General features: G+C 61.2%; 2 protein-coding genes across 2 annotated transcripts; one reads left to right on the top strand and one right to left on the bottom strand.

Annotated features, from left to right (window-relative positions):
• Window positions 1–1265: 1265 nt before the first annotated feature.
• Window positions 1266–6831, bottom strand: LOC104565302 (cytochrome P450 4F3-like). The gene is made up of 12 exons (XM_088535147.1): window positions 6676–6831; window positions 5459–5603; window positions 5028–5081; window positions 4817–4944; window positions 4469–4590; window positions 3683–3950; window positions 2764–2830; window positions 2545–2674; window positions 2332–2465; window positions 2187–2251; window positions 1790–1872; window positions 1266–1497 (listed from the first exon to the last, which is right to left on the bottom strand). Exons 1-12 carry the CDS (start codon window positions 6829–6831, stop codon window positions 1266–1268), a joined length of 1584 nt encoding a protein of 527 aa, XP_088391273.1.
• A 2536-nt stretch (window positions 6832–9367) lies between these two features.
• Window positions 9368–13161, top strand: PGLYRP2 (peptidoglycan recognition protein 2). The gene is made up of 4 exons (XM_088535145.1): window positions 9368–9448; window positions 10982–11830; window positions 12532–12742; window positions 12819–13161. Exons 1-4 carry the CDS (start codon window positions 9385–9387, stop codon window positions 13159–13161), a joined length of 1467 nt encoding a protein of 488 aa, XP_088391271.1. The 5' UTR covers window positions 9368–9384.
• The last annotated feature ends 820 nt before the right edge of the window (window positions 13162–13981 follow it).

The following is a 13981-nucleotide window of genomic DNA, read 5'->3' as shown; positions in this document are numbered from 1 at the left end:
GGGATGTCACCTGTGTCCACACCAGGACGTCCCCAGGTGGCCATGGCCACACGTTCATACCCAGATGTCACCGTGTGTCCCAAGGGGACATGTCCATCCCAGGATGTCCCCAGGTGGCCACAGGGACACGTCCACACTCAGGTGTCACTGTGTGTCCCAAGGGGACACGTCCATCCCAGGATGTCCCCAAGTGGCCATGGCCACATGTTCATACCCAGATGTCACCGTGTGTCCCAAGGGGACATGTCCATACCAGGATGTCCCCAGGTGGCCATAGGGACACATCCACACTCAGGTGTCACCGTGTGTCCCAAAGGGACATGTCCATCCCAGGATGTCCCCAAGTGGCCACGGCCACACGTTCATACCCAGAGGTCACCGTGTGTCCCAAGGGGACATGTCCATACCAGGATGTCCCCAGGTGGCCATGGGGACATGTCCACACTCAGGTGTCACCGTGTGTCCCAAGGGGACATGTCCATCCCAGGATGTCCCCAAGTGGCCACGGCCACACGTTCATACCCAGAGGTCACCGTGTGTCCCAAGGGGACATGTCCATACCAGGATGTCCCCAGGTGGCCATGGGGACATGTCCACACTCAGGTGTCACCGTGTGTCCCAAAGGGACATGTCCATCCCAGGATGTCCCCAAGTGGCCATGGCCACACGTTCATACCCAGAGGTCACCGTGTGTCCCAAGGGGACATGTCCATATCAGGATGTCCCCAGGTGGCCATGGGGACATGTCCACACTCAGGTGTCACCGTGTGTCCCAAGGGGACATGTCCATACCAGGATGTCCCCAGGTGGCCATGGGGACACGTCCACACTCAGGTGTCACTGTGTGTCCCAAGGGGACACGTCCATCCCAGGATGTCCCCAAGTGGCCACGGCCACACATTCATACCCAGATGTCACCGTGTGTCCCAAGGGGACATGTCCATACCAGGATGTCCCCAGGTGGCCATAGGGACACATCCACACTCAGGTGTCACTGTGTGTCCCAAGGGGACATGTCCATCCCAGGATGTCCCCAAGTGGCCACGGCCACACATTCATACCCAGATGTCACCGTGTGTCCCAAGGGGACATGTCCATATCAGGATGTCCCCAGGTAGCCATGGCCACACATCTACATGCAGATGTCACTGTGTGTCCCAAGGGGGCCACACCAGGATGTCACCACGAGGCCTTAATGGTGACATCCATCCCACCCATCTCATCCCACGCCACCACCACAGATATCACCACGCCACGTGACTTCTTTATTGTCCCCTCCCTGCCACGGTGGGGACATCGCGGTCCCCGCGCCGTGGCCAGGGCGCCTCGGCCAGCGGCTCCAGCCGCAGCCGGAGGTCACCATCGGGACGCAGGACCAGCTCGGGCTTGCGCCGCGCCGGGTGGTGGCCCTGGACGGGGCGCAGGACGAAGCGCCGCAGCGTCAGCGCCGCCACCACCTTCATCTCGGCCATGGCGAAGCTGCGCCCGATGCAGTTCCTGCACCGGTGTCACCTCCGTGTCACCACGATGCACCCAGAGGTGTCTGAGTCCCCTCTGAGCTTGGACACCCCCCTGTTGTAGGTGGCCTTGGTGGCCTGGGGCCACCCAAAGGTATTGGGGGGACGTGGGACAGTGCGGGGTGACGCGGAGATGTGGGTGACATGGGGATGGGGACAGCATGGCCTTCGTGATGCCCTAACTCAATGCAAGAATGACTAACCCCTCCTCTCGTCACACATATGCTGGAGAGGGGACATGGGGACACGTGTGTCCCCACTGTGGGGCTCACCTGGGGCCGGCGGAGAAGGGGACAAAGGCCAGCGGGGACCGTCCCTGCGTGTTCTCCGGGCTGAAGCGCAGCGGGTTGAAGACCTGGGGCAACAGGGACGGTGTCACACCAGAGTGGGATGCATGGGGACGTGTCCATGCCTAGAGGTGACACGTGGCACATGGGACAAGCCTGTGCCAGGACCTCCAAACAAGGACATGCCCACACCAGGACAGTGACATGTAGCCCAGAAGGATGTGCCCATGCCAGCACAGAGCCACATGGCATGGGGACATGTCTGCACCACTTCATTGACACTTGGTCCCAGGCCATGGTGACAGGGCTGCTGCCACCTTGGGGACTCCAAGGACCCCAGGATTGTCCCCATGCCACCATGGTCGGGCCACTGCAGCTCTACCTGTGGCTCAGGCCAGACACTTGGGTTGTGGTGGGTCCCGTAGATGCTCAGTAGGCAGGTGGTCCCTGGTGGGATGTAAATGGACACATTGGGGACAGGGGACAGGAGGGACGAGGCCAGCAGGAGCTGCGAGGTCGAACCGTACCGCTGGGGAGCACGTGGCCGTGGGGCATCGCCAGGTCCTTGGTGCAGCACCGTGACACGGCGGTGACCGGCGGGTGCAGCCGGAGGCTCTCCTTGATGCACATGGTGGTGAAGGGCAGGTGGGACAGGTCCTCCCTGCGGGGGACCACGGCGTGAGGGGACAGTGGCCCCGGCGTCCTCAAATTCAGGAGTGGAAGGAGGGGGGGTCTCTCACCATTCGATCTCTTCCACCTCTCGGTCCTTGAGGAGCTCCTGGACCTCTTGGCGGCACCGCTCCTGGTGGTCCGGGTGGCAGGCCAGGTTGTAGAGCAGCCACGACAAGCCGCTGGCCGTGGTGTCGTGGCCTGCAGGGACAAGGGGTGAGTGTGGGGACATCCCCCGGCTCCGAGCAGCCACCACCCACCTCGCTGTGACACTTGGGGACCCTCCTCACCCTCGAACATGAACGTGTCGGCCTCAGCTGAGATGTCCTCATCCGACAGGTCACTGCCATCCTCGTCCTGCAAGGGGAGCATGGTGGTAGAGGGGCTGCAGGTGGCCACCACCCTATGGCCAACTTCTCCATGGCCACCACCATTGCCTATGGCCACCACTCTATGGCCCACCCCATCCCATGGCCATTCCTTTCCACCATGGCCATCACCCTATGGCCAACCGTCCCACTACCAACTTCTCCATGGCTGTCATCATCTCCTTTGGCCACCACCACCTCCCATAGCCACCACCCTATGGCAAATCTTCCCCATGACAAACCCTCTCTTGGCCACCACTATTTCCTATGGCCACCACCCTATGGTCAACCTTCCACCACCATCTCCCATAGCCGCCACCCTATGGCCCACCCCATCCCATGGCCATTGCTTTCCATCATGGCCATCACCCTACAGCCAACCTTCCTCATGACAAACCCTTCCTTGGCCACCACCATCTCCCATGCCCAACATCCTATGGTCAGCCTTTCCCATGGCCACCTTCTGTATGGCCACCATCATCTCCCTTGGCCACCAGCATCTCCCATGCCCAACACCCTGTGGCCAACCTCCCCTATGGCCACCATCATCTCCCTTGGCCACCACCATCTCCCATGGTGACCACCCTATGGCCAAACTTCCCCATGGCCACCTTCTGCATGGCCAACCTCTCCCCATGGCCACCTTTTGCATGGCCACCATCATCTCCCCTGGCCACCACCATCTCCCAAATGGCCCACCCCATCCCATAACCATTCCTCTCCACCGTGGCCACCACCCTATGGCCAACCTTCCCCATGACCAATCCTCCCTTGGCCACCACTATCTCCCATGGCCACCACCCTACGGCCAACCCTGTGCCCATCCCCATCCTGGTGTGACCTTGGCGAGCAGAAGGAGGTCAATGAAGTCCATGCTCCGGCCTTGGCGGCCCTCCAGCCAGGCCTGGCGGCCCAGGCGCTTGAGCTCCCGGCGCCGGCGCTGCACCACGGCCGCGGTGAAGCCGTGCACGGTAGCGCAGGCCCGGGCGAAGCGGCGGCCGTCGGCCGAGCGGCGGTAGAGCCAGTCGAGGTGGTGGAGCAGCCGCTGCTGGCGCCGAACCACCAGGTTGCTCAGCTCCAGGATGGCCGCGATGTACTCGCTGGGCCGCCTGCGGGACACGGTGGGGACATCTGCATGGTGGACGCCGCAGGCCACCAGAAGTGTCCCCTCAACCTGAACACCTCCTCATTGCTGTCAGAAAACACGTGGGAACGTGGGGTTGCCCACAAGGACACGATGGGACAGGCTGGTGCAGGCAGAGGGGACCTGGTGGGGACAGTGCTGGCATGTTGGGGGACACTGGTGGGGACAGAACCAAGGGGGACCTCCAGGAGCAAGAGGTGGAGACTGGCAAGAACTAAGTCTTGGTGGGGGGGACCCTGGTGGTGGGGACAGACTTGGGGTTCCTAAGACTGGGGGACTCCAGTGGGGACCAGAGGGGACTCCTAGAGAGGGGAGAACCTGGTGGAGGACAGGGTGGGACATTGATGGGGGGCAGGACCAGGCTATGGGGAGACCCACAGGGGACCAAGTTGGAGCTGGGTTGACCTGGTGGCAAGACCTATGGTTGAGGGGCCCCAAGGTGGATCCAGAGAGGACTTGGGAGGGACACATGACGGTGCTCACTCCTGGCAGTGGCTGTTGTGGCTGAAGATGCATTTCTGGAGGCTGTCGAGGGTGAGCAGGGCCAAGGGCTCGAAGATGTCCAGCACCACCGGTCCCTCCGCTGCCGCCCGCCTCCACTTGTCCTGGGGGTGCAGGACAGGGTCTGGGTGTGGGTCAGGGTCTGGGTGCAGGTCGGGGGCCCGATGTGGGTTGGGGTCTGCATGTAGGGTCCAAATTTGGGGCAGTGGGTGTTGGTGGGTCTTCATGTGTACGTTGGGATCTGGGTGTAGGTCAAGGTGAAGGTGCAGGTTGGGGTCTGGGTGCAGGTTGGGGTCTGCATGGAGGTCTTGGTGGCCCAGGGAGCCTCACGTGCATGATCTGGGTGCTCTGGTTGAAGATGCCCATGTAGGACTTGAGGACGTCAGGGTGAAAAGCCGGTGTCAGCAGGCGCCGGTGCCGGCTCCACTTGTGCCCATGGCTCAACAGCAGCCCGTCCCCTGTGGCGAGAGACCCCTGGGGTCCAGGCGGGCACCCATGGGTGCCACCGCGCCACCAATGCCACCCGGCTGGCCCCACTCACCCAACCAGGGCTTGAGGAAGCCGTAGAAGAACTTGTCCTTGGGGGCCACCAAGGCTGCAAGAGAGCGGCGCTGCTTCTGGAGGTCTTGCACCCATGGTCTTTGTGACCATGACCACGTGAGGGGTGGGTGGGGGGCCTCAGGGACAGGGAACCCCCCACCCTTGGGGTGACCCACCCTGGAAGAGCCCAGGTGTCAAGTTGAGCGGTAACTGAGACACATGGTGAGTCCCAATGGAGCGGGTGACACCTCGAGGACCCTCTGTGCAGAACCAAGGACCACCCCGTGATGCCACCCGCGCTGTTACAGCTTGCAGTCCTCCGGTCCCCAGACCCCGTGGTGGGACATAGGCCAACTAGGGGATGCCCAAAGAGCTCCATCCATGTGTTGGTGGCCTGGGGACCATCCCACCCGAGCTGTCCCCTGGAGCTACCTGAGGCCAGGAGCACGGGCCGGATGGTGTCCGGGTGGAAGAGGCGGAGGACGGGCTGCCATGGGGCCACCCACCAGACACACCAGTGATGATATTGCCCCACCAGGTCATCCACGTTCTGCAGACCTTCCTCTGTGGTCTTGGCCTGCGGCGTGCGGACAGGTTGGCCGAGGCCACTGGGGTCATGGTCACCTTAGGACGTGATCACCCTGGGTTCATGGACACCGTGGGGACACACTTGGGGCTCAAGGCTGGTCTGAGGGACATGTTCATGTGTCCATGTGTAGGATGTGTGGGGAGATGTGTCCACGGCTTGGATGGGACATGTTCATGGATAGGACACAGGTCTATTGATGGGACTCATGCCTGTGGCTGTGGCACATGTCCTTGGAAGGGACATGTCCATGGGTGCCTCTCGATGGGAATTGCCCATGGATGGGGCATGAAGTCCATGCGTGGGACACATGTCCAGGGATGGGACACAGCTCCACAAATGGGCCACATGTCCATGGATGGGATGCATGTCCAGGGATGGGACAGGTGTCTGGGGCTGGGACATGGGATCCACTAACGGGACACATTCATGGTTGGGATATGGGTCCCCCGATCCAACATGGGGTCCATGGATGCAACATGGGGTCCATGGGTGGGACACAGGGTCTGCGAGGGGCCAACATGTCCATGGATGGGCCATGGGATCCACTGATGGGCATGGGATCCACAGATGGGATAATTGTCCATGGATGGGACATGGGGGTCCATGGATGGGACTCAGGATCCATGGATGCAACACGTATCCATGGGTGGGCCATGGGATCCTCAGATGAGTCATGGAACCCACAGATGAGTCACAGAATCCACGGATGGGCCACATGACCATGGATGGGACGTGCCCATGGATGGGACATGCCCATGTATGGGTCACAGATCCATGGAAGCAGTGAGTGTTCCACAGACAGGGATTGGACACCCAACCCACCTTGCTGACTTGGAGCACCCTGGGGTGCCACGGATGGGGTAGCGGCTGCTCCATGGGCTACCACCCACCACGGGCACCTTGCCCTGGAGGCCACCTCCCACCACACGTCCACACGGGCTCCTTCCCCATGAGCTGAGCCCCAACACCCTCATCGCAACGAGGGGCACCCAAAACGCCAAGCCCACCCTAGGGACACCCCCGCCATGACACGGGCCACCGGCGCCACGCGGGGCCTTACCATGCCCATGTGGCCCAGCAGCCAGTTGCGCCAGGGTGGCCGGGGGAAGCGGCGCAGGTGGCCCCACGCGCCGTGGACCCGGCGCCCGGCCACCGCCACGCGCCACAGCAGGGCCGCGGCGGCCACCAGGAGCAGGACGGGGACCAGCCACGACATGGCCAGGGCCACAGGCAGCTCTGGCCCTCTCGTCCCACGCACGTGACCCGTGAGGGACACACGTGACCCGCGATGGACTTTGCGCAGCTGGGGAAACCTTGGGTGGGGACGTGGGGAGGTGCCACAGTCACGTGGGACAGTGGTTGGACGGGTTGTTTGGAGGTGGTGGTGGCACCTCCCACAGCTCCCGTCTTCCTGGTGTTGACAAACTCCCCAACATGGCATCATCCCCCCTCCCAACACTTGTCATGGTGGCCCTGTCCCCTGCAACGCTTATCTCTTCCCACAACACACGTCCTGGTGGCATCATCCCCTCAACACATGTCAGGGTGGTCTTGTTCCCCCTGACATGTGTCTCCATGGTATGGACCCCCCCTGACATGTGTCCTGGTGTCATCATCCCCCCAACATGTGTCATGATGGTCTTGTCCCCCCTGACACATGTCTTCATGGTATGGACCACCCCTTGACATGTGTCCTGGTGGCATCATCCCCCCAACATATATGATGGTGGTCTTGTCCCCCCTGACGTGTCTCTATGGTATGGACCCCCCCCCCAACACGTGTCCTGGTGTCATCATCCCCCCAGCACATGTCATGGTGGTCTTGTCCCCCCTGGCACCTGTCTTCACGGTATGGACCCCCCCTGACATGTGTCCTGGTGGCATCATCCCCCCAACATATATGATGGTGGTCTTGTCCCCTCCAACACATGTCATGGTGGTCTTGTCCCCCCCAACACACGTCTTCATGGTATGGAACCCCCAACATGTGTCCTAGTGGCATCATCCCCTCAACACACGTCATGGTGGTCTTGTCCCATGTCTTCATGGTATGGACCCCCTGACATGTGTCCTGGTGGCACCATCCCCTCAACACATGTCACAGTGGTCTTGTCCCCCCCTTCAATGTGTGTCCTGGTCATCTTGCCCCCATATCTGTTTTGGTGGCATCATCCCCTTCAACACGTCTCCATGGCATGGTCCCCTGACGTGTGCAGTGGTGGCATCATCCCCCCCCGCCCCGCCACGTGTCACGACGGTCTTGTCCCCACAACATGTATATTCATGTCATGCCCCCTCAACACGTCATGGTGGTCTTGTCACCTCACCAATGTGTGTCCTGGTCATCTTGTCCCCAAAACATGTACCTCGGTGGCATCGCCCTCCCAAACATATGTCATGCTGGTACCACCCCCCTCCACACGTGTCCAGGTGGCCTTGTCCCACCCAACGTGTCCCTTGATGGCATCATGCTGTGACACGCCCTCCTAGTGCCCTGCCACCGCACCCATGGGTGCTGGGACACCCATGGCGTGATGCAGCCCTGCCACCCCACCCGTGGGTGCCAGGACACCCACAGGGCAGCTCTGCCACCCCACCCATGGGTGCTGGGGCCACCCACGGGTGCTGCAGCCCTGTCACCCCACCCAAGGGTGTTGGGACATCCATGGGTGCTGGGACACGGAGGCACGATGCCACCCCATGGCCACCTCCACGAAGGGGAGCGCAATCCCTACAAGCCACCAGAGAAGACACCCAGGGTGGGAAGCCCCGCCCCCAATTTAGCCCCGCCCCCCAGTTTAGCCCCGCCCCTGGACGAGTCCCAGTTTAACCAGTTGTGCCGGAGTTGCGGCAGCGGGAGAGGAAGTTGCGGCTGCGAGTGGGGCCTCCGGGGCACGGCTGCACACGCGTGTGGGAGCACATTAATGCGGCCCCGTGCATGCACAGGTGCACCCCGTGCATGCACGTGCATCCCCATGCATGCATGTGCATGCACACACAACCCCCGTGCATGCACACGCTTCTCCATGCATGCACTCATGTCCCCCTGCATGCACGTGCATCTCTGTGCATGCACACACAGCCGTCGTGCATGCAAATGCAACCATGTGCTTGCATGTGCATGCACACACGTTTCCATGCATGCACATGCAGCCCTGTGCATGCAAATGCAACACCATGCAAGCGCATGTGCATGCACACATGTCCCCCGGAATGCATACGTGCACTGCATGCATGCACATGCACTCCAGGGCATGCGCATGCACCGCGTGCATGCACACACATACCTCGTGCATGCATGTGCACTTCTCATGCCTGCACACACGAACACCCTGTGCATGCACATGCATCACCATGCGTGCACATGTGCACCCTGTGCATGCACAGGCACCCCTAGGCATGCACACATGCATCTCTGCGCACACACATGTATGCATTGTGCATGCACACATGTCCCCATGCATGCACACATTTCCCCGTGCATGCACACGTGTCCCCTTGCACGCACATGCAGTGTGGTGCATGCACACGTCTGTGCATGCACACACACACACCTGCACACGCTTGCTCACACGCATGCACCCCCTCTTTGCACGCTGCACCCCTACGCCACGTCCCCTCCACCTTGCACACACGTCCTGCACGCCAGCCCCGCGGGCCACCCCCCCTGCCCTGAGGCTTCTCTGCGGTGACGTCCGTGCCACCAGGGAGGGGACAAAGTCCGGTCCTCCCCCCCAACCCGCTGCGACACGCGTGTGCAGGCGCCAACATGCTCCCGACACGCGTGCAGTGTCTCGTGCTGCTGCTGAGCCTCTGCGTCCACCCAACCACAGGTACGTGACGCCGCGTCGCGACATGTCCCGACATGTCACACGTGCCCCGCTGTTTCCGCATCCCGTGTCCTGGCCATATCTTGCACCAGTGACACTAGTCAATACAGGCGCATGCCCCCGGTATAGGTGCATCATGCGTGTCCTTAGCGTGCCATTAGCATGTGCTTAGCATGCCATTAGCATGTCCTTAGCAAGCCCTTAGTGTATCCTTAGCATGTCCATACCATGCCCATAGCGTATCCTTAGTGCATCCTTATTTTTCCCTTAGTGTGTCCTTAGCATGTCCTTAGTGTGCCCTTAGCATGGCCACTGGGCACTTTCTCCCAGCGCTTCCCAATATTCCATCTCTTTCTCCCTGCTCGTTTCACTTTATCCCAGGCTTTTTCCTCCCCGGTTGTGGGAAAGTGGAGGTTGAAATTTGCACCTGGATCGGGGCTGTGGCCGGGAGGTCATCGGGAGCCAAGGGCCAATGCTGGATGCCACCTCTAATCCTGATTTCCTCACTTGCATCCTGATTATTTTGCTCCACTCCCATTTATCTTGCTTAATCCCATTTTATTTTGCTCCAGTCCCATTTTATCTTGCTCCAGTCCCATTTTATCTTGCTCTAATCCTGTTTTATATTGCTCTGATCCCATTATATTTTCCTCCTAGTCCATTTATCTTGCTCCAATTCCTTTTTTATTTTCCTCTCTCCCATTTTATTCCTTTCCAACCCCATTTATCTCGCTCCAGTCCTGATTATTTTGCTCAAATCCCATTTCTCTTGCTCAGAATCCCTTTCCTCTTGCTCCAATCCTGTTCATCTCGCTAGGATCCTCTTTATCTCCCTGCGATTCCATTTATCTTCCTGGGATCCCATTTCTCTTTCTCCAATCCCATTTATCTTGCTGGGATCCCGTTTATCTCACTGGGATCTGGGGACACCAGGTGCCTCCCTGGGATCCTATTTATCTCCCTGGGATCCCATTTATCTCCCTGGGATCCCGTTTCTCTCCCTGGGATCCTGTTTCTCTCGTTCCAATCCCGTTTCTCTCACTCCAATCCCATTTCTCTTCTTGGAATCCCATTTGTCTTGCTCCAATCCTGTTTGTCTCCTTGGAATCCCATTTATCTTGCTCCAATCCCATTTCTCTGGCTCCAATCCCATTTATCACCTTGGGATCCCATTTATCTTGCTCCGATCCCATTTCTCTCCTTGGGATCCCATTTATCTTGCTCCAATCCCGTTTCCTTCCTTGGAATCCCATTTATCTTGCTCCAATCCCATTTCTCTGGCTCCAATCCCATTTCTCTCCTTGGAATCCCATTTGTCTTGCTCCAATCGGCTTTCTCTCCTTGGGATCCCATTTCTCTGGCTCCAATCCCATTTCTCTCCCTGGAATCCCATTTATTTTGCTCCAATCCAATTTCTCTGGCTCCAATCCCATTTCTCTCCCTGGAATCCCGTTTCCTCCCTCCCGATGCCCTTTCACCCCCACCGGCCCCTCTCTGGGTACCCCAGACCCACGGGTGTCCCCCTGCCACCCACAGCCGCCACCCTCCGGCGCCACGTGGACACCCTGGCCGACATCCTGGAAGCCCTGGAGGCCACCAACGTCACCGAGGGCTTCGCGGGCGGCGCGGCCGAGCTGGCCCGCGCGCTGGCCGGCGGTGGCACCCCGCTGCGGCGCGCGCTCCTGGGTGTCCCCCGGGACGTCCCCACCGCGTCCCCGCGGGTGCTGGCCCTGCCGCAGCGGGAGCTGCTGGCCGAGCTCCTGCACCCGGAGGTGGCCGAGCGCGGGGTCCTGCTGGCCCCCGATGGCTCCACGGTGGCCGCGGCCCCTCTGCTCGCTGGCCTCGAGGTGGGTCTCAAGCGCGCGGCGGGCGCAACCGTGCCCAATGTGACAACCAACGCAACGTCCCCCGACCCGCTCTACGCCGTCACCTTGGCCGAGGCCTTGGCCACCTCCTACGCGCTGGCCCGGGCCAACGGTAGCCGGGCCACCTTGGGTCCCCACGGCTGCTGGGACGACGTGGAGGAGCCGCGGGTCTTCACGTTGGCCGGTCCCTCCTCGCCCGTGCCCGACGCGTTGGCCAACGGGGCGCTGGACGGGGTGCTGCTGGGCGCCCCGCTTGGCCACCGAGCCGGCACCCTTGGGTGCTCTGCTACGGGGGCTACTACGGCTACGGGCCGGCGGGGCGAGCGGGCGCCCAGCAGCTACCGGCGCGGGCGCTTTGGGGACATCGCGGGGACGGAGAAGCTGGAGGAGGAGGTGGCGGCCACACTGCACCTGCTGCGGGCGCTGCCGGCCACCCGGGAGCTTCTGGAGGACATCGGGGACGAGGAGGTGGCGGAGGTGGCCCGGCGGGCGGCGCGGGACTTCGTGGATGTCTACGTGGGTAGGGAGGTGGCCCAGGGTGGTGGCACCTGTGGGGGCGGTGGTTGGACAACAGGGTGTCTCCAGGGTGGGCATTGGAGGGACGTTGGATGTCCCTTGTGATTGATGTCAGGGTGTCCCCTAGGTGGACAGTGCGGTGTCCCTTGACTGGTGGACATCGGGATGTCCCCTGGGTGGACACTGGCATGTCTCCGGGGTGGACACTGGGATGTCCCTTGTGATGGATATCAGGGTGTCCCCTAGATGGACACTGCAGTGTCCCTTGACTGGTGGACATCAGGGTGTCCCCTGGGTGGATATTGAGGTGTTCCCACACTGATGGACACCATGGTGGCCCTCAGATGGACATCAGGATGTCCCTTGGATGGACATGGGGGTGGGCGCTGGGGTGTCTCCTAGATGGACCTCAAGGTGCCACCTGCATGGACATCAGGATGTCCCCTAGATGAACAGGGGAGGTGTCCCCAGACTGATGGACACTAGAATATCCCCTGGATGGACAATGGGGTGTCCCCTGACTGTTGGACATCAAGATGTCCCCAGCCAGACCTTGCTGATGCCCCAAGGGGTCCCCAGCTGCACCTCATGGTGCCAAGACCTCCCCGTGTCCCCAGAGAGGTTCCCAGCCCCATCTCCATGTGGCCTCCCCGTCCCAAGAACCGCCCCGGCCACCCTTGGCCACGTCACCCGTTGTCCCCGCAGAGTGCCCGGCCGTGGTGCCCCGGTGCATGTGGGGCGCCCGGCCCTACCGGGGCACCCCCAGCGCCCTGAGGCCGCCGCTGGCCTCCGTCTACATCCACCACACGCACCGGCCCGGCGCGCCGTGCCGCAGCTTCGCCGCCTGCGCCCGCGCCATGCGCGCCATGCAGCGCTTCCACCAGGACACGCGCGGCTGGGACGACATCGGCTACAGGTGGCACCGCGGCCACCGGCCCCCTTCCCCGAGCCGCCGTCCCCCCGCCTAACCCGGTGGCCGTCCCCGTTCCCAGCTTCGTGGTGGGCTCCGACGGGTACCTCTACGAGGGCCGCGGTTGGCACTGGGTGGGCGCCCACACGCGCGGCTACAACAGCCGCGGCTACGGCGTGGGCTACGTGGGCGACTACACGGCCGGGCCGCCCGACGCCGAGGCGCTGGCCCTGGTGCGCGACGCCTTCCTGCCCTGCGCCGTGCGCGCCGGCCACCTCCAGCCCCGCTACAGCCTGCAGGGCCACCGGCAAGTGGGGAGCACCGAGTGTCCCGGAGACTCCCTGTTCCGCGAGATCGAGACCTGGCAGGGCTTCCAGGTGAGCCGGAGCGCGTTCACTCTGGAGCCTAATGGTGGGGAGGGTTGAAGGTGACCACGAGGACGTTCGCTCTGGTGCCTAATGGTGGTGGGGGTTCCGGCTGAGCTAATATGAGCACGTTCACTCTGAATCCTAATGGTGGTGGGATTTCCAGTTAAGCAAACGTGAGCACGTTCGCTCTGGAGCCTAATGGTGGGGGAGGGTTGCAGGTGACCACGAGCACATTCGTTCTGGTGCCTAATGGTGGTGGGGGTTCCGGCTGAGCTAATATGAGCACGTTCACTCTGAATCCTAATGGTGGTGGGATTTCCAGTTAAGCAAACGTGAGCATGTTCACTCTGGAGCCTAATGGTGGGGAGGGTTGAAGGTGACCACGAGGACGTTCGCTCTGGTGCCTAATGGTGGTGGGGGTTCCGGCTGAGCTAATATGAGCACATTCACTCTGAATCCTAATGGTGGTGGGATTTCCAGTTAAGCAAACGTGAGCACGTTCACTCTGGTGCCTAATGGTGGTGGGGGTTCCGACTGAGCTAATATGAGCACATTCACTCTGGAACCTAACAGTGATGGGGGTTCCAGTTAAGCAAGCGTAAGCACATTCACTCTGGAGTCTAATGGTGGCAAGACTTCCAGGTGAGTGGCGTGAGCACATTTACTCTGGATCCTAATGCTGACGGGTTTCCAACTAAGCAAATGCTGAGCTGGGTGCCCAGATTTGGGTGCACATTCACTCTGGAACCTAACAGCGGTGGGGTTTCCAGTTAAGCAAGTGTGAGCATGTTCACTCTGGAGTCTAATGGTGGCAGGGCTTCCAAGTGAGCAGAGTGAGCAGGTTTACTCTGGAGCTGAGCAAGTGTTTTCACTCTGA

This window comes from Tinamus guttatus, unplaced genomic scaffold (assembly GCF_059628265.1).
Source record: "Tinamus guttatus ecotype Peru unplaced genomic scaffold, ASM5962826v1 Tinamus_guttatus_pri_ptg000617l, whole genome shotgun sequence".
Lineage (NCBI taxonomy): Eukaryota > Metazoa > Chordata > Aves > Tinamiformes > Tinamidae > Tinamus > Tinamus guttatus.
Note: the sequence above shows the minus strand (reverse complement) of the source record. Positions and strands in the feature narration are given on the sequence as shown.